The 23,628-nt window shown below is 40.0% G+C and overlaps 2 protein-coding genes across 4 annotated transcripts in view; both read left to right on the top strand.

Annotated features, from left to right (window-relative positions):
• Positions 1–23,628, top strand: part of LOC106980912 (KRAB domain-containing protein 5-like) — a 223,954-nt gene that overhangs the window by 53,114 nt on the left and 147,212 nt on the right. For all 3 annotated transcript variants that reach the window (XM_053210702.1, XM_053210703.1, XM_027037273.2), the window contains exons 3-5: positions 2,263–2,406; positions 5,864–5,990; positions 6,472–6,567. In XM_053210702.1, coding sequence (XP_053066677.1) covers positions 2,392–2,406; positions 5,864–5,990; positions 6,472–6,567 — 238 coding nt within the window. In that variant the 5' untranslated portion in view covers positions 2,263–2,391. The remainder of the gene's footprint in view (positions 1–2,262; positions 2,407–5,863; positions 5,991–6,471; positions 6,568–23,628) is intronic.
• LOC128313240 (zinc finger protein 345-like) lies at positions 9,847–22,994 on the top strand. The gene is given in 2 exon segments (XM_053210621.1): positions 9,847–10,015; positions 18,769–22,994. A coding segment is annotated over 1 exon segment (2,082 nt). The 5' UTR covers positions 9,847–10,015; positions 18,769–18,881; the 3' UTR covers positions 20,964–22,994.

Here is a 23,628-nt window from a genome sequence, read left to right as displayed (position 1 = left end):
CTTGAGAAAAGGTGCTTTAAGTTTATTTTGTTGCTGCATAAGGAAGGATTTCCTTTATTTCTGAGGCTGATATACATCCCAAGAATAAATTAGATGAGGGACCTCTCTACCAGGAAAAGAGCTAATACCAGAGATTAACTTTTTTTTTTGAGATTAACTTTTTATATCATAAATAATTGCTTGCCTGGCATGGCAAACGTGTAACAAATATTTGTTTTCTTTTTCCTGTGAATGTATTTCCACCTTGTTGTAATTCTAAATCCCTACCCCCTTCTGCTTAATTCAAAATGGCATATAAGCATCAGCTGCCTGTGTTTGAGCCTGGTATCTTTGAGGTTCCCGTAATTAAGAAATTAGTTTTTTTCCTTTGTGAACCTGTCTTACATCATTGCAATTATTAGACCCACCAAAGAAGAGAGAACAGATGGAGAAAAATGTTTTCCTCTCCTGCACATTCATTCTGTTTTCAAAAACTGACCTCTGTGCTTCAGAGTCAAAAATAATAGCGTGAAGACAGAGTTTGGGATAAGACAGAGTTGGGGAACAGTAGCTTTCTTGCTTTGGGAGGCTGAGGAGGCTGAGGCTGGCTAGGGCCTTCAGAGCTGCAAGCCCACCCAGAGGCAGGGGCTGGGGGTTTGTAGGGAAATACAGGATCCATCCGGTTTCGACAGGAATTGTTTGTGTTGCCTGCCTTGTTCATCAGGTTTTCTGGGTGGTACCGGCTTCCTGAAGAAAAAGGCTAAATGAAAAGGGAGGAGGGGAGGTTTGTGGAAGAGAGGAAAAATTGGTATTTCGTTTAATGTCAAGACTTACTGATGCTTTAATGCAGTCATTTTGATTTTTGTTCAGCATTATGCTTTTAAGCGTATTCGACAGCTGTAGTAAGATCACTTCATGTTTTACAGTGAGAAAGCCCTGAATATTTTCTGGAAAGGCTAAAATAAAGGAAAAAGGATAACCCCAAATTAACACGAAAATTGGGAGGATTTAGAATTCCCATGTGTTACTGATGGGAGTGGAAAATACACGTTCGCTTTGGAAAACTGGCAGTGACTTAGGAAAATAAACACTTCCCTACTGAAGGGGGGGGGAAGCATTTTGTCAGCACAAAATATGTCTCTTTGCCCTAAGGATTATTCTCGGCTGGTTATTTTAAAGATCCAGCAGACAAATGAAAAGCTCTGAAACCTGGTGTAAATTTCCTTTTGTAAGAGGCATTTGCATGTATAAGGGGAGGCTGCATTTGAATGAGTGTCTCCCTCCGTGTAGAGAAAAGGGGGAGAATGTGTAAATCTCCAGAAACTCTGATCAGTGGAGGGGGCGTGGATTTAAATCTGGGTGACAATACCCATGGTTACTGATTTTTGCTTGGTCACTTCTCCAAATGCTTCCCAATAGGGTCACGTGTGGAGTTTGAAAAAAGGTATCAGCTGCCCTCCCCCTCCTATTCTGTCAATTGGTGTGGGTGGGAAGGATAGCAATTTTTTATTTGTTTTATTTTTATACATGCACGGTATTTTTTTTAAGAGAGGGGAGAGAGCGCTTGCGCAGGCGGGGGGGGGGGAGGGGCAGAGGGCGAGCGAGAATGTTAAGCAGGCTCCACGCTCCGAGCTGAGACCGACGCGTGGCTCAATCCCACCACCCTGGCATCATGATCTGAGCTGAAATTAAGAGCGGGACGCTAAACAGCTGAGTCTCCAGGCGCCCCAAGTATTTTTTTTTTTTTTTCTTAATTTAGAGCGAGAGAGAGAGAGAGAGAGACAGCGTGAGTGGGGGAGGGACAGAGCTAGAGAGAATCTTCAGCAGGCTCCCTGCTCCGCGTGCAACCCACAACCGGCTGGATCCCACGACCCTGGGATCATGACCTGAGCCGAAATCAGGAGTTGGAGGCAGAACCCACGGAGCCACCCTGGCGCGCCTCCCAACTGTTATTTTAATTAACTGCATCAGGTGATTCAGAATGAGGCCAGGGTTACGCGGGGCGGCTTCCCATTAATTTATGAACGTTGAGTGCAGGCTTTGGCTAAAGGAGAGGTAATGGGGTCTTCTCTGTAGGAGTTGGGGAGGGTGAGGTCCGTGCAGCACACGTTCCCATGCTGCAGTCTAATTTGGGGGTATCTGTGGGAGAAGAGGCCCCCTGCAAGTAGAGAAGGGGAAACTCAGAGCTAGGTCTCCAAGTGGGAGCTCAGAGTTCCTGAATAGCTCAGGACATAAAGGACTAGGAAGTTGGGCCGTTTTTGCATTACAATGTCCTGCCTGCAGGCGTGCAGTTAACTGGTGAAGAGGCTGTGTTGGTGGCTTTAAAGGCATTTTCTTCCTGATGCAACCGTGATTTCATCACTGAAATCAACCGAGCAAGAAATCTAGCGGACGAGGTGGAAGAAGAAGAAAATGGCCAGTTCTCAGGTAAGCCTGGCGTCCCACGTCAGAAGCCGCGTCCTCTTTCTCTCCTGAAATTCTGTGCTTTTAGAAATTGCAAATGTTGGTTCCTCTAGTCCTGATATTTCTGCTTTGTTTTCACCTGATTTTTTAAACCTTTTCAAAAATCATACTCCAGTTTAGGTCTTTAGAACACTGTTCCTGTATATTCCAGAGCCTTCTCTGTCCCCTTTGCGACCTGGGTTCCAGGAGGGCCTCGACAGTTGTCACTTGGAGTTAAAGTCCTGCAAGTATTGAAAATATTCCTTGTGACAGATCCCCAGGGGAAATTGGGGAGTTCAAAATTCCTATTGCTGATGGGGTCTGGCCCTGGTAGTTCATTCAAGGAAAAAAAACACTTCCCATTTAGGTCCACTTTGGATGCTTTATCAGCTCTGTGTAGATCCCGGACTAAGAAAATGAACATAAATACAAGATGGATATGAGGCCCAGAATAACTCCGAGAGTTCTGCAAATAAAAAAGGGCAGGCTTGGTCTTTAGAATGTGAAAAAGCTACTCTATTTAAAATATACCAGGTATTATAGGACATGGAAACGATATGTGATTGAAATTGGGATAAATCCACTGTTTTTTTTCATAATTAGATTTATCTTCTGATTTACTGTTAGGGAGCCACAAGAACACGCCAGTGATCATGTGACTTTCGGACACATCAAATCGTTTCCTTACAGCTGATGTTCTGTTGTTTAACTTGGCGCGGTGTTCTCCACCAGATTTCATTCACATATTCCCTTGTTTCATAAAGGACCTTAGATGGATTTGCTGAGCGATGTGCAGAAACCATCACATTTAAACTGGAAACTTTTTTCTCCTGAGTTTCTCTTTGCTTGTAGTTTCTGTTAAGGAGAACAAAGGCGAAAAAAACGTAGATACAATAAAATTTCCTGGCAACTTGCAGGTAGAGGCAAAAAACAACAACAATCTTAGCTTGACCATAGCAAGACCTTCAGGATCCCTTAAGTCCTCTTTAACATGTGAAAATTCCTGTACAAGCTTCTTACATCCCCAGAATTTAAAAGTAGATGATTATTTCTCTTCACTGTCTCAGTGCAGGTCCTGTCCCCATGCTTTAATGGAAGCAGCTTTTTGTAATGACTGTGTCTCAACAATTCTTCTTGACTTCTGGTTCCCGGGCCCACCCACATCGCCTCAGTTTACACACTTGTGTAGTAGAGATAGTGACTTCTGGGAATGGAGGTTCTAATTCAGTCAGACCTCCGTCCTGTAGGCTTCTATTTTACTCTACGCTCTTGTCACAGGCATCTCTTCTATTTACTTTCTGTTTTCAGCAAAAGAAGAACCACAGAATAAACATGTTTGAGTGTCTTAAAATCATGAAATAGATCCAAAAGGAGGATTGAAACAAAAGTCTTTGGTGAAATACTATGTTGTGGGATCCTTGAGCACAACTGTCAAGAAACAATTCTTGAGACGTTTTATGGTGCATGTTACTGATTATATTTCAGTAGCTTGGGAACAGGAACCTTGGGCAGAAAGAGCTGCAGGTTGGCTGTATGCAGCTGGGGGTTATCTGCAAAGTGCTCAAGTGGGAGGGGACATGTGGGGAGTATTAGATCATCAGTGTTTCTTGGAATTTCTACTTGGAAAGCTACTTTTGCAAGATTTTTCTGGTGCTTATCATTCATTTCGATACTAGCCATCGATGAGATGTATAAGCAGCCAGGAGACCCTGTAAGAATGCAGCAACCAGCACGTATTTGATCCTTAAGGAATCTATGCAGGCTAGAGAGCAGCTTTCTGGGCTGACGGTGAACAGTTTACTGCTTCTATCCATCACCATACTGGACTCAGATATAACAATTATTTCATTCTGTGTGTTCGTGTTGCCGTTGTGAATAAAAGAAGCATTGTCAGGCACAAAGAGATGAGTTTTATTGTCATTGAAAATGTTTAAGTCACCATGACCGTTTTCTACTCTGTCATTTTTAATGTGTATTTAATTACTTTCTAAATAAATGTATGGATGTGTGCAGGAAATGTAAAAAGGTACATCAATTTTGTGTGGATTGCTTGTTTCCATCACTCCTCAGGTTTGACACCTTTATGAACAATTTTATAGGGTCCTCTCTGTATACTGACCTGTGTGTCATTTTAGATCAACTGTAGGGCAGATGACTTGTAGGGCAGATAACCTGGGTTACAACCTGATCCCTTCTGTATATTGGATGTTTGACAAAATACTCCATGAAAATAAAAGAATAACGAGTTTGTTCTCTTAGAGTATTATTTATATTTCATTAGTTTACGAGAAACTTAGATGCTCACTGATAAGTATGAAATGCTCAGAAAAAATTGTTGGCTTTCTTGCTATTCTAGTAGAACCTGTAATTGCCATAAAACTCATTCAGTTACCAGCCCTCCAAGAATTCTTGCCTTGGAGTTCTACCTTTGTTATTCAAAAATGTATCCCTTGGCCCAAAGGCTAATGCCTTGTTAGAAATGCAGACTCAGATACCACTGCAAAAGTCCTGAACGGAACCTGCATTTTAACAAGATCTTTAATACACGGTATTAAAGTAGTGAAAGTAGTGAAATTCTCATTCACCTTAGAATTTGGTAAGCATATTTGTAACTCACTCAAACTTTCCATCTAAGAAATAGACACAACTTCTATATGATACAAATGCAGTATTTAAAAATGCATATTCCTGTATTGATGCCTTTATTTCACAAATCCTCTTGGGTAAACACACAGTGTTTACAATGTTTTTGTGAATCATATACCAGCCTGTTATCTCAAAATTAGAGAATACATGAGAACATATTACTGTCTTAAAAATCACTGCATAAAGCGAGAAATTCTCCTAGGCCAGAACCAGCTCTCTTAATATAACTACTAACATGAGTTCATTCTTTGCTGACTCACAGAGAGAAACTACACCAGCTGGGGTTGTCACGTAAAGGAAACTTGATTTTCAGCAAATTAGGAGAAAGAGAATAATTTCCAGAGCAGAGGCTCACTGAGGAATGGGGAATGGTTTCCTTTTATTTAAGATTAGGGTGGATATTGAGAAAGGAGATCCTTGCCGTCATATGTAGAGGTGAGTAATGGCAACTGTCACTCCTTGGGTTACTCTTTAGTCCATCTGCAATAGGTGTGAGTCAGGGGCTAAGTTCATATTGGGCCAGCCCAAGCTCTTCCTCGGGGCAGTCATTACCTTTTGTTGGATACTTTCTGTTTTCCCATAGGAGACTGAGTCCATGGGGGGTTTTGCCTGAAGTAGAAGATGGTAGAAAGAAGAGGTAAAGGAAATTGAGGGATTTAAGATCAGTGGGAACAAGCAGGTAAGCAATGAAAGTCAGGTCTTGGGGTCCAGCTGGTGACATTAACTCCCTCTTTCATCTTAGGTACCATTATGACCTCTGCCTGTGGTCACTTGGTAACTGTGGTATTCATTGCAGGAACTGCTGACGTTCAGGGATGTGGCCATAGAATTCTCTCAGGACGAGTGGGGATTCCTGAACGTCGTTCAGTGGGAACTGTACAGGGATGTGATGTTAGAGAACTACGGACACCTCCTTTTCTTGGGTGAGGATAACTCCTTCCAGACTTCCCAAACCACACTCAGGGTTTTGCTCCTTCCTTTGAAAAAGCTTCCTCTTTGCATGACTGGGATTCAGATCCCTGCAGTGAAGGAAAGAAGTAGGGGTTTGTAGATGTAGAGAAATACCTTCCTGATGTTTCCTTTTCAGCTTTAGCCTCCCCTTTCATGTAAGATCTTCATTTCTGTAGATTAGCGGCAATTATAAACATTGAATGGCATAAAATGGTACCTCCCACATGTTTGACTCCAAGTTCTCCCTCTTACTGTATCTAGTATTTGGAAGTGGAGGTCAAGATCTGAACATTGGAAATCCTTCCTGCATGCTGTAAAGGGACTTTTGGGCAATGGCTTTGGGAAATCATTTCCTAAAATTCTACACAGTGGCCTCTCTCGTCCGCTGAGCACAATAGTGGGTCGAAAGTTAGAATCCCTGTCAATACTCTGTTCCTTTTCTCTAATAAACAGGTCTTGCTGTGTCAAAGCCAGACCTGGTCATGTTTTTGGAGGAAAAGAAGGAGCTGTGTGATGTGAACGAAAAGGAAACCATAGCCACACCCCCAGGTAGGTGGGGATGAGTGAAGCAGATGACAGGTGAGGACCAGTCGTGAAGGAGGAAGATAGGCCTTAAAATGTGGTTTGAGCAGCTCTCCTTGAATGGAAATTAGCTAGTTTTATGTCTCTCACAGCGAGCCATCTGCTGTCTAACACCTCCAGCTCTTACATTCTTTGAGAATTCTCCTTCAGCTCCAGTGATGGTCCATCATGTCCACAGTGAGGGCCAGGAGGAGACTCCCCTTGGAGTATGAGGGCCTGCATATTCTGAGAGCTTCTCCATTGCTTTGAGGGCCCTGGGGAAGTTTCCATATTTCTGACGAACTCTATTCTAAGCTATTTCTAGGTTCTGTTTTGCCTCATGTGAGAAGTGTGTCAGGATAGTGGTGGCCATATTGGGGTTTGGTGCATAAACTCCGAGAACACTGGAGACAGATATCACATGTTTTCTTGTTTAACCTTTCCAATGTTATGGAGGCTTTAATCTTAATCATACAAAACTGAGACTCAGTAATTTCATCAGATAACAAAGCACCTCCCTAAAATAAGAAAATCTAATCCTTTATTTCACGTCAAAAGTTCATTTGTCTTTCTGTTAACTAAAATTAGGAATTTTCACTCTGCATTCCATTCCTCAATGGTGAAATAATTTAATGTATCTATGTGTATCCTAGAATTCCTACAGAAATTAATGCCCCAGGGGAGCTCCAACATTTAGAGCTTAGAACTCACAGCCTATCATAAAATCTCAATTATCACCATATTTCTTAATAATTGCATCATTTTATAATTTTATTTTATATAAGTTCTTGTGATTTTGTCATTTGTGTTCTTGTTTTCTGATTAGTTATATATGAGACTAATCACTAAATTTAAAAAGCCTTTTTTTTTTTTTCTTAATGTTTATTTATTTTTGAGAGAGAGGGAGACACAGAATCTGAAGCAGGCTTCAGGCTCTGAGCCGTCAGCACAGAGCCAGATGTGGGGCTCAATCCCACAAACCATGAGATCATGACCTGAGCTGAAGTCGGACACTCAACCGACTGAGCCACCCAGGCGCTCTGTTAATCTCTGAATTTTTAGATCAAAAGTTCTGATAGGCCATTGGCATATGCTTATAAGAAGTAAGGTGGATAATTAGTAAAACTGCCATATTTTAAAAAGCTTTTTTTGTAATGTAATTTTACTTCAGTAAAAAATAACCAATAATAGGTTTCTCTTCTGCTTTCCTCAGAATGTTTCTGAATTTAATCCCCAATATTTATTTTTCATAAAGTGATTGTCAACATATTTTACAGCTCTGGTGGTGTTTCATTATTTACAAATAAAAGAGGTTTATTTTGTCTGCTTGGTTCTAAAGAATGGATTATAGCCTCACATTCTGTGTAAGAGGAGGAATATTCTAATAACATAATACAATTTTTTAATGTCTTTTCAGTGCTTATTCGTAATATTCTTCATTAGAACTTTCCATGGTTGCTTTTAATGAATACTGTTTTTCATTTTACCATTGAGGAAGTCCTACCAGTAATTGAAAATGCTATTTTCTTAGGGGTACACAGTCATAGTTTAAAATTATAGTTATATAGAAGGTTGCCTTTTAAAAATTCATCTATTTAAAAAAAATTTTTTTTAAGTTTATTTTATTTTGAGAGAGAGAGAAAGAGCATGCAAGCAGGGGAGAGGCGTGGGGTGGGGGAACAGAGGATCTGAAGGAGACTCTACGATGACAACAGTGAGCCCAACATGGGGCTTGAACTCACGAACCACGAGATCATGACCTGAGCCGATGTCAGACACTCAACCGACTAAGCCAGCCAGGCGCCCCTCAACTATTTTTTATGTAGAATTTTTTTGGGGTAAATTTTGTCTTATTATGGTTTTGCAGTTGTGAATAATGTGTTTCCTTTGTTGGGCTCTTCCACAACACTATTTAGTTGTGATTTCATTTTTGCCTGTGTATTTTGTGGTAGGATGACAATTTTCAACTTAGATTTTAAGATACTGTGAGTTTAACTCAAGTATGAATCCACTTTATGCACTTTACCAGTAAAATTATGTATGTATTTGTATAAATATCGTGCACACATACTTCGTGACACACGTTGATTTTTTTCCCTTGGTTAATGTTCACTGAATGTTGTATCCTGTATACATGAATTGTCCTAATAGTATAATATTCTTCCCCTAAGGTCTACTGAGAATCCTACCAATAATCTTACAGGAGCTCCCTTGTATGAGATTCCTTTGTCATACTGTTTTGAAATTCTCTGATCACCTGTGAATTTTGATAGATTAATTATAATGTGTTAGTGGATTCATGTCTTGACATTTATCCTACTTAGAACTCATTGAGCTTCTTGAATTTGTCTCTTCTTGCCACATATGTTGGAAGTAGAAGCCTGTAGTTCTTCCTGTAAACTCTGCCCCCTCTCACTCTCCTCTCCTTATGAGGTTCCCTTAATGTATTTCTGGGTTCACTTGGTGGTGTCCCATGAATCCCTAGACTCTGTCCTTTTCCACCTTGTTCTTAGCTCCTCTCAATAGATCATTGACCAAGGGGTCTCTCAGTTAATCTGATCTTTCTTCTGCTGGATCACATCTGTTGGTGACCCCGTGGTGTATTTTTAAATTCCGTGATTATACCCTTCAGCTCCCAGTTTCTAGGGTGATTGATTGTTATACTTTTCATCTCTTTGGGTTTACATTTTGGTCATGCATAGTCTTCCTGACATCATTTAGTTCCCTGTTTTCTCTCCTCCCACGAGCATCTTCGTGATGGTTATTTGAATTCTTGGTCAGGTAATTAATAGTTCTTTTTTAATTTAGGGCCAGTTTTGGAGATTTATTTTATTCCTCTGATTGGAGTAGTTTTTCTACTTTGTATGCCTTGTGATCTTTTGTTCACATTTGGGAATTTAAGAAATAGCCTCTGAGCCCATTCTCCTGAACTTGATTTGTACAGGAGAACCCAAATCACAATAATCCTGGTGCTTGTCACATGTATTCTGGGCATTTGTGTTGTCTGAGTTTTTGTTAATTTCTCAGTTTACAGAGGTGGAGTTACTTCTTTAGAGCCTGTGATACCTTCCCCTCTCTGTCTTCAGCTCTGTAGTCTCTCCAATGTCTGGACAAATGCTCTCCTTGGGACTCAGCAGCCACCACAGTGTATCATTGGGTTCTCTCATTCTGTGTCACACGTGACAAAAAAACAAGTCCCCGGGCAGCTGCAAAGCAGCCAGATTATTGCTCCCACACAGTTCACGTAGGTCTTTCTTTCCTGAGCAGAGTTGAGACTTTTCTCACGGTCTTGCCCACGGAGTGCCAGGGAGAGTGAGCAGCTGTTGTGCACAACTGTCAAAAACTTTCCTTGTCCCTTCAGTGTGGTTCTTCTTCATTCATACTTGAATGCTTGTGCTGTGTTCTCCTAACTGGCTTCTAGAGCACTGAAAAAAGGGTAATGTGGTCAATTTTGTCTCCATGGAGGATCAAAGTCCTGATGCTTCCTATTTCTCCATTCTCCTAATGTCCTATGATGGGGGTTAATTTCGCACGTCAGTATTTTAATGACCATGCATATGAGTTTAGTAAGCAAGGTAACCTGTTTTGTATCTTTTCGTTGTGTCTCTCTGTAACCTCTTAGGCTTGTTGGCAAAGACAGGCAAAGAAGATTTGTTCTATAGAGTGCTGGGAATATATGGAAGCTGTTGCCCAAGTATTTATACTTAATGACAGGGATGATGATGGGGGTTGGTAAAGGGAACGAAGGATGTTCTGATGGATATAACCAAGCTGGGACAGTTATCCATAATGACATCCCTACTGCCAGAAGAGATCAAGGGTGTAAAACACTTCAGAGAACTGCACTTTAAGTCTGTTATATTTGCAGAGCAATGTCTTTGAACACAAGAACCAAAATCCATTTTTTAAACATACACATTCTCTTAAAGGACATTTGGAAAATCTGAAAGGCACCCAATCCGTCCTGAAAGTAACCATTTCAAACATAAAATTGGATTAATCGTTCACCGAGACATTTTGAAATGTTAGACTTTTTTTTTTTTTTTGAAATGTTAGACATTTCAAAATGAGGATAAAAATTCTAAATACGATTGATTTGAGAAAGTCTCTTCGGTGGGTTTCGTATTCCTCCACTAACACATAATCCCTTGTTCCAAAGTCTCTAATCTTGGTAAACGTGGTAGCATCTTTAACCAGATTTCACTGCTCAATAGTTATCACATAATACTTAGTTTGCAGCAAGTTTTCATGTGTTGTGAACATAGGGAGATCTTTAGTGAGGACTGCATCTTCCGTAACTAGTGAGGTATTTATAACGGAGACCTAACTTACCCATACAGTGAATCTGGGAAAATGCTAATCAAGGGTCAAATCCTAATAAACATCAGAGAACTCAGTCTGCAAAGAGCCCACATAAAAATAATAAATGTGGGGAAGTCTTTTACGAAAGTTCAAATCTTACTATGTACCACTGTATCCTTACTAAAGAGAAGACTTACAAATGTAGTAACTTTGGCAAAGCCTTTAACTTCAAAACCCACTCAATGGCAGAGATTTTACTCACTCGTTTATTCATTCATTTAAAGAGAGAGCGTGTGCGCAAGTCGGGTGGGGGGAGAGAGAATCTTAAGCAGCGTCTTAAGATGGAGCCCCTTGTGGGGCTTGATCTCCGGACCTTGAGATCATGACCTGAGCTGAAATCAAGATTCAAACACTTTACCATCGGATCCAACCAAGCTCCCCAACAGCACAGATTTTATAATGGGAAGAAATATTACACATCTACAAAATGTGGCAAAGCAGTAAAGTACTACTCAAAACTTCCAACCCGAAGTAGAACGTAGTGGGAAGAAGGCTGCCAAATGTAAACTATGATGTGACAAAGCCTTTAAACAGAACTACAGACTTTCTGAACATGAGACAACACATAATGGAGGAAAACCCTAAACTGCAAAGAATGTGGCAAAGCTGTTAACTCCTGATCAAAAGTTTTCAACAAGAGGTAATAACATCCTGGGGAGATACCTTGGGCTCCATGTCCCAAACCAAGATCATTACCTGAGCTTGAGATCAAGAGTTGGACTCTAAACACACTGAGCAAGTCAGGTGTCCCTACTTTTACTCTGAAATCATCTCACGCTATGCCTGTGTTACTTCCGTGCATGCAAAATGATTTGATTGTTGAGGGGCTCTTTTATGTTGAGGAATACACTCGTGCCTACATTTCGTTTCTTTTTCCTTTTTTTTTTTTTTTTTTTTGTTGACAAAGAGGGCACAAGTGAGGGAGGGGCAGAGAGAAGTGGGGTTTATGCTCACCCATTGGGGGACTTGAACTCATGACCTGAGCCAAAGTCAGACGCTTAACTGACGGATCCACCCAGGCACCTTCGTACCTACTTTTCCATGAAAGATCAAGGAGGCTGTTGTGTATATTGACTGTACAAAGGGGGGTCCACGTGGGGATCCTGTTTGTGGTTGACGTGTAAGAGTGACAAAGTCAGCATGAAGTAAGTGTTCAGGGCATCATTCTTTGCGTTAAAGTAAGACCGAGAAACTCAATTTTAAATAGTTTTGCCAGTTGCCGTTTAAGTAGGAAACATTGGAATTGCATCAAAATATGGATGTCTTCAAAATGGCCATTCGTGGAAGTCAAGAATATTAATTATGTGGTTGACATAAAGAAATGTTCACAAATATCTGAGGAAAGATTGGCTAACTTTTCCCGTAAAAGGGTGTAAAATTATCGTACATCCACATGTACTTGATTATTAGCCTCCGTTTGTAAAGCATGGGAAGCAGAACTCACAGATCATTCTATCAGAAGAAGAATGATTCTCTTTTATTTCTTTAATTTTTTTTAAGTTTATTTTATTTTGAGAGAGAGAAAGGGTCCCAAGCAGGCTCTCCACTGACAGCACAGAGCCTGATGCAGGGCTCGAAGTCGCAAACTATGAGATCATGACCTTAACCGACGTCAGACACTTAACCAACTGAGCCACACAGGCGCCCCAAGAAAGACTCTTGAATGCTTATAATGGGTATTTGACCAAGACTCCTACTGTGATCTTGTAGTGGTTTGCTGAGAGTGCTTTTGAAATTAAAAGAATTCTAAGCCATACCGACTGAATTCTCAATCGCTATTTATAAAATTTTCCTATTTTTCTTTGCTCTTGTTTCTGTGAGCATAGAGAACACAGATTTTTCTGGTTTTGATATGTGCAGAATGCAATAGGTTATATTAAGCTAAAGATAGGTTTTGGAGTCCCAGAACTAACTAGAAAGAAGTTCACGTGTGCCTATGTTTGTGGGTGTTTGTACCTAGATCTTCAGTAGGAAAGGAAATATTGCATCAAAAGAGATAATTTCCAAATTTCAAAACTGATGATTTTAGGGGCGCCTGGGTGGCTTGGTTGAGTGTCTGACTTCAGCTCAGGTCATGATCTCACTTTTCGTGAGTTCAAGCCCCACATCAGGCTCTGTGCTGATGGCTCAGAGCCTGGAGCCTGGTTCAGATTCTGTCTCTGTCTCTCTGCCCCTCCCCTGCTTGCACTCTGTCTCTGTCTTTCTCTAAAATATATTAAAAAATTGATGGTTTTCTAGCAAACAAAAATGTTAAGAGATACCTAATGGGAATAATTTTCTCTACATCGTATTGAAGTTATTTCTCTTAAATCTCATGTATCTCGGTTTGAAAATCTCTCCAGGCAAATCCTGTCTTGTCTACCTAGCTATTAATTGTATAACATCTCTGTTTTCCTTGTTCGGCTGTATATTAGTTGTTGCTCATATAACTTGCTCAGGGATTTTTAGAACAGTTTGCACAAAATGATGTGTTCAAAATTAATTTGAATATGGAAAGAATTGTTCAGGGAGTATATCCAATTCCATATAGTTTAATTGCTACATTTCACTTCTTCCTTCTGAATTGGAGAAGAACACTAAGAAAGATTTCTTTAGGGGACAGGGTGGTTCATTCAGTTAAGCCACTGATTCTTGACAACTCAGGTTGTGATCTCGGGGTCCTAAGATCCAGCCCCACGTCAGGCTCTATGCTGAGTATGGAGTCTGTTTGGTATTCTCTGTCTCTACCCACCCTCTCTCCCTCTCTGTCAAAATACACAAACATTAAAAAAGATTTCTTTAGTTACTGGTGTTTTTGCTTCTTGGAAGTGGCATCATCCAAGTTATTCACACTTTACTGTAACAATTTGATTAGGTGAAGAATTAATATTCTAATGTAGATACTGGGATTTGGATTTACCAAGATTTTTATGTTTTTACTTGTATTCCATTTTTTGTATTTTTCCTTATATTCTATTTAAAATTAAAAAAAAAAAACGTTTATTATTTTTGAGATTGAGAGAGAGACAGCAAGCAGGGAAGGGACAGAGAGAGGGACACACAGAATCAGATGCAGGCTCCAGGCTCTGAGCTGTTGGCACAGAGCCTGACGCGGGGCTTGAACTCATGGACCGCGAGATCGTGACCTGAGCTGTAGTCAGCTGCCCAACTGACTGAGCCACCCAGGCGCCCCTCCTTATATTCTATTTTTTATTATTTATTATGTTTTCCTGTATTCATACTAAGAAACTAATTTGACATTTAATTCTTCTTTTCTGTGAACACTGTGCTCAGTCACGTATTGCTTTAGCTAGAAATTAGAGCATGCTCTTTTTAAAACCATGGTTTATTTTATTTTATTATTTTCTTATTAAAAATTTTTTTAATGTTTATTTTTGAGAGAGAAAGCGCCAGCGCGTAAGCGGGGGAGGGGCAAAGAGAGAGGGAGTCACAGAATCCCAAGCAGGCTCCAGGCTCTGAGCCGTCACCACAGAGCCCAGTGTGGGGGCTTGAACTCACGAACCGTGAGGTCGTGACCTGAGCTGTAACTGAACCACCCAGGCACCCCATTTTTATTCCTTTCTTGAAATTTGGAATTTTTGTGTTTTATGTTTTATCCTCAGTTACCTCTTGTAGTGGATCAGTTCTGTGGTTTAATTGTGTTTCCATTCCCACAGTCACTTTGAAACCTGTGCATCTCCTCGAAGGTTGTGTCTGTACAACGGTCTGCGTGTTTCTCTTAGGTGAATTCACAGGCAGGCAGTCTGGGCTAAAACTCAGGTTCTGCTATTACTGAAGTTTTGTCAAGAGAGTCTTTTGAAAGATGAACAGTTCTCATAGGTTACTGTGGATTCATGGGTACGTTTATGAAAAAGTGTTATAATGGTATACAGTGTGTAGGAAATGTTCGAGAACCATTGTTTCTGTTCTCGACGTTAGAAGTTGTAATTTCTAGGGTCACCTGGGTGGCTCAGTCGGTTAAGTGTCCGACTTCGGCTCAGGTCATGATCTTGCGGTCTGTGAGTTCGAGCCCCGCGTCGGGCTCTGTGCTGACAGCTCGGAGCCTGGAGCCTGTTTCAGAGTCTGTGTCTCCCTCTCTCTGACCCTCCCCCGTTCATACTCTGTCTCTTTCTGTCTCAAAAAAAAAAAAAAAAACTTGTAATTTCTACAATAGTCTTTAAGTTCACAGTCATCCACGATTTCTTCTTTTTTTATGTTTATTTTTGGAACCTAAAACTGTGGCTCTTGGGGCATCTGGGTGGCTCAGTCCTATAAGCATCCGATTTTGGCTTAGGTCATGATCTCGTGGTTCATGAGTTCAAGCCCCGCATTGGGCTCTGTGCTGACAGCTCAGAGCCCTGGAGCCTGCTTTGGACTCTGTCTCTCTCTTTCTGCCCCTCCCCCACTCATGCTCTGTCTCTCTCTGTCTCTCAAAAAATGAATGAACGTTAAAAATTAAAAAGAAAAGAAACAAAAATATGGCTCTTGAGCCAAAGGTTGGCATCACTTTCAAGCTTATAAGAAATGTGGAGACTTGGAACCCACCTACAAATCCAAAGCAGAATATGAATTTTAACAAGATTGCCACTTTGTTCTCATACACGTTAACACTGGAGAAGTACGCATGTGACTCACCTACGTGTTTCCATTCCTCTATGCTTCTCTTTATGTTTGTAGTTCATTATTTTTATAGCTACGGATTTGTAGTTGCTTTCAATCAGGAAGTATGCTGCCAGCAACATGATCTCGATGTATTTTCAGGATTGCTCTGTGTATGTGTCATTCTGTAAAATCCATATAAATGTTAGGACAGACTTTGATCTTCCTGCCAAAAATGCGTTGGGATTTGATGGAAATTGTGTTACTTTCAGTCTTATGTTTTTGCTTATTCTGATCTCTATTTATTTTTAATTTTTCTTTGTCATTTCCTTCCTCAGCTCTGTTCTTTTCCTACTTCCTTGTAGTGTAGTGTTAAGTTGTTTATCTGAAATTTTTCTTTTTTTTTATTTTAATGTTTGTTCATTTTTGAGAGAGAGCACGCAAGCTGGGGAGGGATAGATTGAGAGAGAGGGAGACACAGACAGAATCTGAAGCAGGCTTCATGCTCCCAGCTGTCAGCATGGAGCAGGACTCGAACTCATGAACTGTGAGATCATGCCCTGAGCTGACGTTGGATGCTTAACTGACTGAACCCAGGTGCTGCTGAAATTTTTCTTAACATAAGCATTTATAGCATAAAAAAGTTTGAAAATGGGTTTCCTAGCAGGGAAAATTAGCAGAAATAAACAATACAAGGAATGACCAAAAAAATAAAATAACAGAAAAAAGAAATAATGATTTTTGAGGATTTTCTTAGATCATGTCATCTGTGAACAGATAGTTTTACTTTTTATATTGGATTCCTTTTTTGTATGTTTTCTTGCCTAACTGTTCTGACTAGAATATTCCAGTACTTTGTCGAACGGAAGTGGTGAAGTTGCTTCCTTACCGTGTTTATGATCACACAGGAGAAACTTTCAGTCTTTTATCTTTGAATATGTTAGATTTCAACTTTTGTAAGTTTGTGTTCTTTATTAGGTTGAGGTAGTTTCCTTCTGTTCCTACTTTTGAGTGCTGTAAATCATGAAACGCTTTCCAGTATGCTCACACACTCTTGTTCTGCGACAATTAAGAGCATCATGTCCTGTTTGATCTTCTCTTGGTTAATGTGCAGTCTTAAATTTCTTGATTTCTGTAAGTTGAAACACCCTTGAGTTACAGGAAGAATTCCCACTTGATTATGTTGTAAAATATTGAAGTGTGCTTTTGATTCATTTTGCTTTAATTTATTGTGGACTTTGTACTGAATATTCCTCACAGGTAGTACTTTGTAATCTTGTCTACTTGTAGTGTCTTCCTTTGGCTTTGATAACCAGGTGATTGTCGTGTCACAGAGAGTGTTTTGATAATTTATCTTCATTTCTTGGAAATGTTGGAGGAGATTGGAAGCACGCTCTCATTGTTTCATCTGTTTCTCATTAAATGAATCATCTGGCAGAGGACCTTTCATTGTTGAAAGTTTGTAGAAATTTCTTTAGTAGGACTCGTGGGTGGCTCAGTTGGTTAAGTATCAGACTTCAGCTCAGGTCATGATCTCGAGTCCTGGGTTCGAGCCTTGCATCAGGATCTGCGTTGACAACCTGGGGCCTGGTTGAAATTCTCCCTCCCTCTCTGTCCCCTCCCCCCCACTTTCCTTTCCCTCTCAAAACAAATAAATAAGCTTAAAAGAAAAATAACATTTCTTTATCAATCTAATCTACTTAGCTGTTGGCAGGTTGAGATTTTTTTTTTTTAATATATATATAGGGGCGCCTGGGTGGCTCAGTGAAGCGTCCGACTTCAGGTCATGATCTCACGGCCCGTGGGTTTGAGCCCCATGTTGGGCTCTGTGCTGACAGCTCAGAACCTGGAGCCTGATTTGTATTCTGTGTCTCCCTCTCTCTCTCTGCCCCTCCCCAGCTCGCATTCTGTCCCTGTCTCAAAAATTATATATATTTCTTATTTTATTTTATTTTTATATATTTCTCCATGATGGAGTCGGGTATGTTACACCTTTTGAAATTTATACTTATTTTTTTACAAGTAAGTTTTTTTTAAAGTTTATTTATTTTGAGAGAGAAAGAGAGTGCAACTTGGGGAGGAGCAGAAAGAGGAAGACAAGAGAATCTCAAGCAGGCTCTGCACTGTCAACATGGTGTCCAACATGGGGCTGGAACTCCTCAAACTGTGAGACCATGACCTGAGCTGAAACCGAGTCAGACATTAAACTGGCTGAGCCGCCCAGGCTCCCCAGAAGTCAATTTAATTTAATTTAATTTAATTTTTTTTTAGAGTGAGAAAGTACAGGGGTGGGAGAGCAGGGGAGGGGCAGAGATAGAGGGAGAGCATCTTAAGCAGACTCCACACTCCTCAGGCAGCCCCAGGTGGGCCTCTGTCTCACAACCCTGAGATGTTGACCTCAGCCATTTCAGATGTTTAACCAACTGAGTCATTTGGGCACCCCATATACACCGGTTCCTTCTTTTTTTTTTTTTTTTTTGGATACCTATTTGTGGGCATGGTCACCTCTTATAATTATTTTTGTTTCTGTCATATCAGTTTTTTTTAAAAAAAAAATTTTTTTTTTAACATTTATTTTTCAGACAGAGAGAGACAGAGCATGAACAGGGGAGGGTCAGAGAGAGAGGGACACAGAATCTGAAACAGGCTCCAAGCTCTGAGCTGTCAGCACAGAACCCAACGCGGGGCTCGAACTCACGGACCGCAATATCATGACCTGAGCCGAAGTCGGACGCTTAACCGACCGAGCCACCCAGGCGCCCCTCTGTCCTATCAGTTTTAATGTGTCTGCTTTCGCTTCTGATTGTACTTGGTCTTCTCTGTCCTTCTTTGCTGATTTAGTTACAGGTCTGTCATGTTTGTTGATCTTTTCTGAACACCGGCTCCTTTTCTTGTTGACACTGTCCCCTTTTTGCTATATCCTGTTTTGTTCATTTGTGGTTGATGTTTAGATTTCCTTCCTTCCGCTAACTTTGTTCTCAAACGGTACTTCTGACTTTTTGCCATATAGAAAAGCGACGTGTACTACAGGTGACGGTACTCCAGAATGATCTCTTAGGCTACGTGGTCAGCACGTTATATGCAAATTTCTGTGTGCCGGCAGAATGAGGTCCTGATGATTGCTTCTCAACCGTCTTGCTGAAGTTCTCCGATCGATTTTAATTTTGCATGTTAGAACTGGTCAGTGTATTTATCTGACAGTAGTTGGATAAAAATGATTTTATTTTTCTGTTATTTGATCTCTTTCAGCCGTATCTTCAAATGACACCCAGAGCTTGCTGCCAAAGCCGTGCATAGAATCTTGTTTTCAGAATGTGTCACTGGGTAGATATAAACAGAGTGCCCTTGAGAATTTACACTTAATGATAGACTGGGACAATGATGGAGAGAGTGCAGAGCATCCGAGATACGAAGGACGTATCCAAACAGAGATAACTGCCCATTATGAGAATCTCACCGCCCCAGACGGTGAAGGATATAAAACATTCTGGACGACATCCCTTTTTAAGTCAACTACTTCTGCAAAGCCTTGTGTTTCTGTAAGCAATGGTTCAAATCCAATGATCAAAGATACGTATATGCAGAATCCAAATTTGGAAAATCTAGAAAATTACCTAGTCCAGGCTGAAAATAATTATTTGAACCATTTTGAAAATAGGTTTGCATTGACCTTTCAGTCCAATATTTCTGAAAATCAGGGATTTAAAAATGAAGAAAAAAGCGCTATGTGGTATCAGTTTGAGAGTTCCTTCACTGAGGAGTCAACCCTGCAAAACTACCAGAGCATTTTCAATGAAAACATAATTGCTCAATACAGTGAATCTGAGAAGATATTTATCCAGGGGTCAAATGTTAATAAACATCTGATTACTCATTTTCCAGAGAACCATTTTGAGTGTAATAAATGGGAAGTCTTTTATCAAGGCTCCAACCTTATTATACATAAGAGTATGCATATGGGAGAGAATCCTTATAAATATAATGAATGTGACAAAGCTCTCAACCAGACCTCCAATGTTATTGATCATCAGAGAATGCATGTGGGAAAAAACTCATACAGACGTAATAAACCTGGGAACATGTATAGTCAGTCATCAAGACTGTATATACATAAGACAATTGGTGCTGGAGAGAAAAGTTACATTTGTAACGAATGTGGCAAGGTCTTTATCCACCACTCAAGCCTTACTCAACATCACAGAATTCATACTGGAGAGAATCTTTACAAATGTAATGAATGTGGAAAACTCTTTACCAGGCACTCACATCTTACTGAACATCACAGGATCCATACAGGAGAAAAACCGTACAAATGTCAAGAATGTGGGATGGCCTTTACCCAGCATGCAACCCTTGTTGGTCATTACAGAGTTCATACAGGTGAGAAACCTTACCAATGTAAAGAATGTGGCAAGACCTTTAAATGGCACTCAATCCTTAGTAAACATTACAGAACTCACACTGGAGAGAAACCTTACATATGTAAAGAATGTGGCAAGGCCTTTAGGCAGCACACAACCCTTACTCACCATTACAGAACTCATACTGGAGAGAAACCTTACCAATGTAAAGAATGTGGCCAAGCCTTTATCCAGCACTCCAACCTTACTCAACATCACAGAATTCATACGGGAGAGAAACCTTACCAATGTAATGAATGTGGCCAAGCTTTTAACCATCACTCATACCTTACCCAACATCACAGAATCCATACTGGAGAGAAACCTTACCAATGTAAAGAATGTGGCCAGTCCTTTAACCAGCACTCGAACCTGACTCGACATCACAGGATTCATACTGGAGAGAAACCTTTCAAATGTAAAGAATGTGGCCAGGCCTTTAACCAGCACTCACATCTTAATCAACATCACAGAATCCATACTAGAGAGAAACCTTTCCAATGTAAAGAATGTGGCCAGGCCTTTAACAGACACTCAAACCTTACTCAGCATCACAGAATTCATACAGGAGAGAAACCTTTCCAATGTAAAGAATGTGGCCAGGCCTTTAACAGGCACTCATACCTTACTCGACATCACAGAGTCCATACTGGAGAGAAACCTTACAAATGTAAAGTATGTGGCCAGGCCTTTAACAGGCACTCAAACCTTACTCGACATCACAGAATTCATACTGGAGAGAAACCTTACAAATGTGAAGAATGTGGCCACACCTTTATCCAGTATTCACATCTTATTCAACATCACAGAATACACACTTAAGAGAAACCTTACCAAAGTAAAGAATGTGACCAAACACTTAATCTCTGGTTAACCTTTACTCATTATCACGGAATTCACACTGGAGCAAACCTTACAAATCTAAAGAATGAGAAAACTATTAAGGACTTCTCAGCCCTTACTCCACATCAGAGAATTCTATTGGAGAGGAACCATACAAATGTCAAGAATGTAGGCCAACCTTTAAGCAATGCTAAACCCTGACTCCTGAACAGAGAAGTTATACTGGAGAGGAGTTTGCAAATATGAAGAATTTGGGAAGCCCTTTAATCAGAGGTCAAGCCTCATTCAACATCACAGAATTAATACTGGAGGAAAAATTTACCAATGTAAAGAATCTGGTAAGACTTTTAGGCTCAACCCTACTGAGCATCACAGACTTTATGCTGAGGAGAAACATTACAGAAGTAAAGAATGTGGCAATCCTGTAGCCGAAACTCACAATTTGTTCAACATCATAGCTATCTTAACAGTTTAGAAACCGTAACATGTAGAGAAAGTTGCAGTGCCTTTAACCGGAATCCAAATGCACACCAGATTCAATCCCTGAAAATGTAATGAATGAGCAAAGACCTTCATTTTAATGTACATTTTAGCAAACACCAGAGTGCATAGAGGAAAGTGACTTGAAAGATATAAATATTTAGGAAAATATTTAATTGAATATCAAATGTCAATAGAGGTGACAAATCAAGTGGCTAGCATTATGTCAGTCAACCTATTTAGACATTACATCAAAATACTCATTATAAGTAAAAATACAAAGCTAAACACTTAGATAATATATATGCTAATATGCTTCAAAAGCTTAAGTGGATGGATTTTTGCATAGGTATAATTAATTTCAATGTGTTTTTTTTTCTTACATTGACCCTGAGATATTTGACTAGCAAGTATTATTGTATTTCTGCTCTCAAATCGCAGAATTCATTCCTAGTGGGTGTGTGAAAGTATGTGGCTGATTGTTGATGCATCAAAGATATGAGATGTCTTTCATTAGGTGGGACTCCTGCATACCTAAATTTTCATGGAAGATGGAGGACAGTCTGATGTACAATATGAAGAAAATCTAAATGGAGATGCTATTTATGCTTATAATGAGATAGGTGTTCAGACCATCAATCTTCTCCATTTATTTAAAGTAAAACCTTTCCCGAATATGATAAGTATTTTTTATTTTACCAACTGGTATTTAAGAAAAAAGACATGGCAGTCTTGTAAAATACTGGCGTATCTTCATAACAGCTAAAATTCGATGTAGAGAATGTCAGTTGATGTGGTTGAAATGGATCAATCCTCGCAGATGTCAGAAAGGATAGCAAATGCTTCCCCCAAACGGCATATGATTTTTAGATAGACATTTTTTAAGAAGGACCTCAGGCCTGAAAATTATGGAAAGTACTATTTCCACATCATTATATCAGGAGACCCATGCTTTTTGAATGCCTGTATTCTGTATTTTGAAGAAGGGTTATAGAGTGGATTTGGAATGCATTACTTAGTCTATTTGTGAACTTAATATATTTTAGTTACTAAAACATAATGGTTTTTAACGTGTTCGCATGGATGTGTAATGAATGAAGTATTATCCCACCACCAATGTTAACCTATCTCATTTTTATTTAAGGTTGTAGGAAACTGATGATATGTATCACGTATTTGTAATGGAGTGGAATAATACACCTAGAAATCCATTTTCTCAGTGGCTTCAAAGTTTAAATAATGTGTGATTATTTTTTCCCTAGTTTCTCAATTGTATCATTTTCTCCTTTTCGGGACTAGTGGGATAGTACACGGATATATTATAGATTATATAGAGGTATTATAGACCGTTTAGCCCAAGGACTCCTTGTTGGTGCCACTTGGCAGCCATTTTGTATAGCCAGTAGTTTCGCAGGGACTTGAACTAACACCGGCCTTTTCTCACTAGTATGGTCCCTAGATAACACCCTGTAGAGTCACAAGTTAGTGTAACTTTTTTTTTTTTTATTGTTTATTTATTTATTTTGAGAGAGAGAGGGTGAGGGGCAGAGAGAGACGGAGACAGAAAACCCCAAGCAGGCTCTGTGCCAGCAGGGCAGAACCCAACCTGGGCCAAACTCACAAGCCTTAAGATCATGATATGAGTCCTTTAGCGGATTGAGTCACTCAGGCGACCCCTAGTGTAACTTCTGATATAACTTCTTCCCCCCCCCCCCCCAACTTTTCCCCTTGTGTGTCCCTTAGAGAAGATTCCCACAGAATTTACCTAAACCTATTGTAGTCAAGGACCCAATCTGGACCTTGCGCAGGGATTCTAAAGTACCACATTATGGCCCCAAATAAAGGTATGTGCCCCCAGTCATGGGGGGGAATGTTTTGATACTTAACATGAGGTAAGCATGTATGTATGACAATACTGGTTGAGTAGTAGATACCCATAAGTAGGGAAACATTCCAATGGGAGTGATATAGCCCCAGGTAAGAGCTAGATAACAGGATGAAGAATTGGCATAAATTCTGCCTGTGGAGAGAAGACACTTGAGTTACACAACTGACTCTCTGCATTTCAAAAAATAAAGCTTCTATTTTGTTTTATTTCCTAGTTATCTCTAGATCTCCAGTTCTGTTTTTCCTCATTTTTGTTTCCAGCTACATAAGCATCAAAAACATTTTCTGCCTGTGTTGGCAGCTAGAATGTCCTCACTGAAATCCTAAATGCGATCATAGAGATGTTTGGCCAGTGGGACACGGTACTTTTTTTTTTTTTATTAAATTATTTTTTTAACGTTTATTCATCATTGAGAGAGAGAGACAAAGCGTGAGCTGGGGAGGACTAGAGAGGGGGAAACAATCCAAAGCAGGCTCCAGGCTCCGAGCTGTCAGCACA

The sequence above is a fragment of the Acinonyx jubatus genome, chromosome E2 (assembly GCF_027475565.1).
Source record: "Acinonyx jubatus isolate Ajub_Pintada_27869175 chromosome E2, VMU_Ajub_asm_v1.0, whole genome shotgun sequence".
Taxonomy (NCBI): domain Eukaryota; kingdom Metazoa; phylum Chordata; class Mammalia; order Carnivora; family Felidae; genus Acinonyx; species Acinonyx jubatus.
The sequence above is the reverse complement of the archived record's forward strand: the minus strand, read 5'-3'. Positions and strand labels throughout refer to the sequence as shown.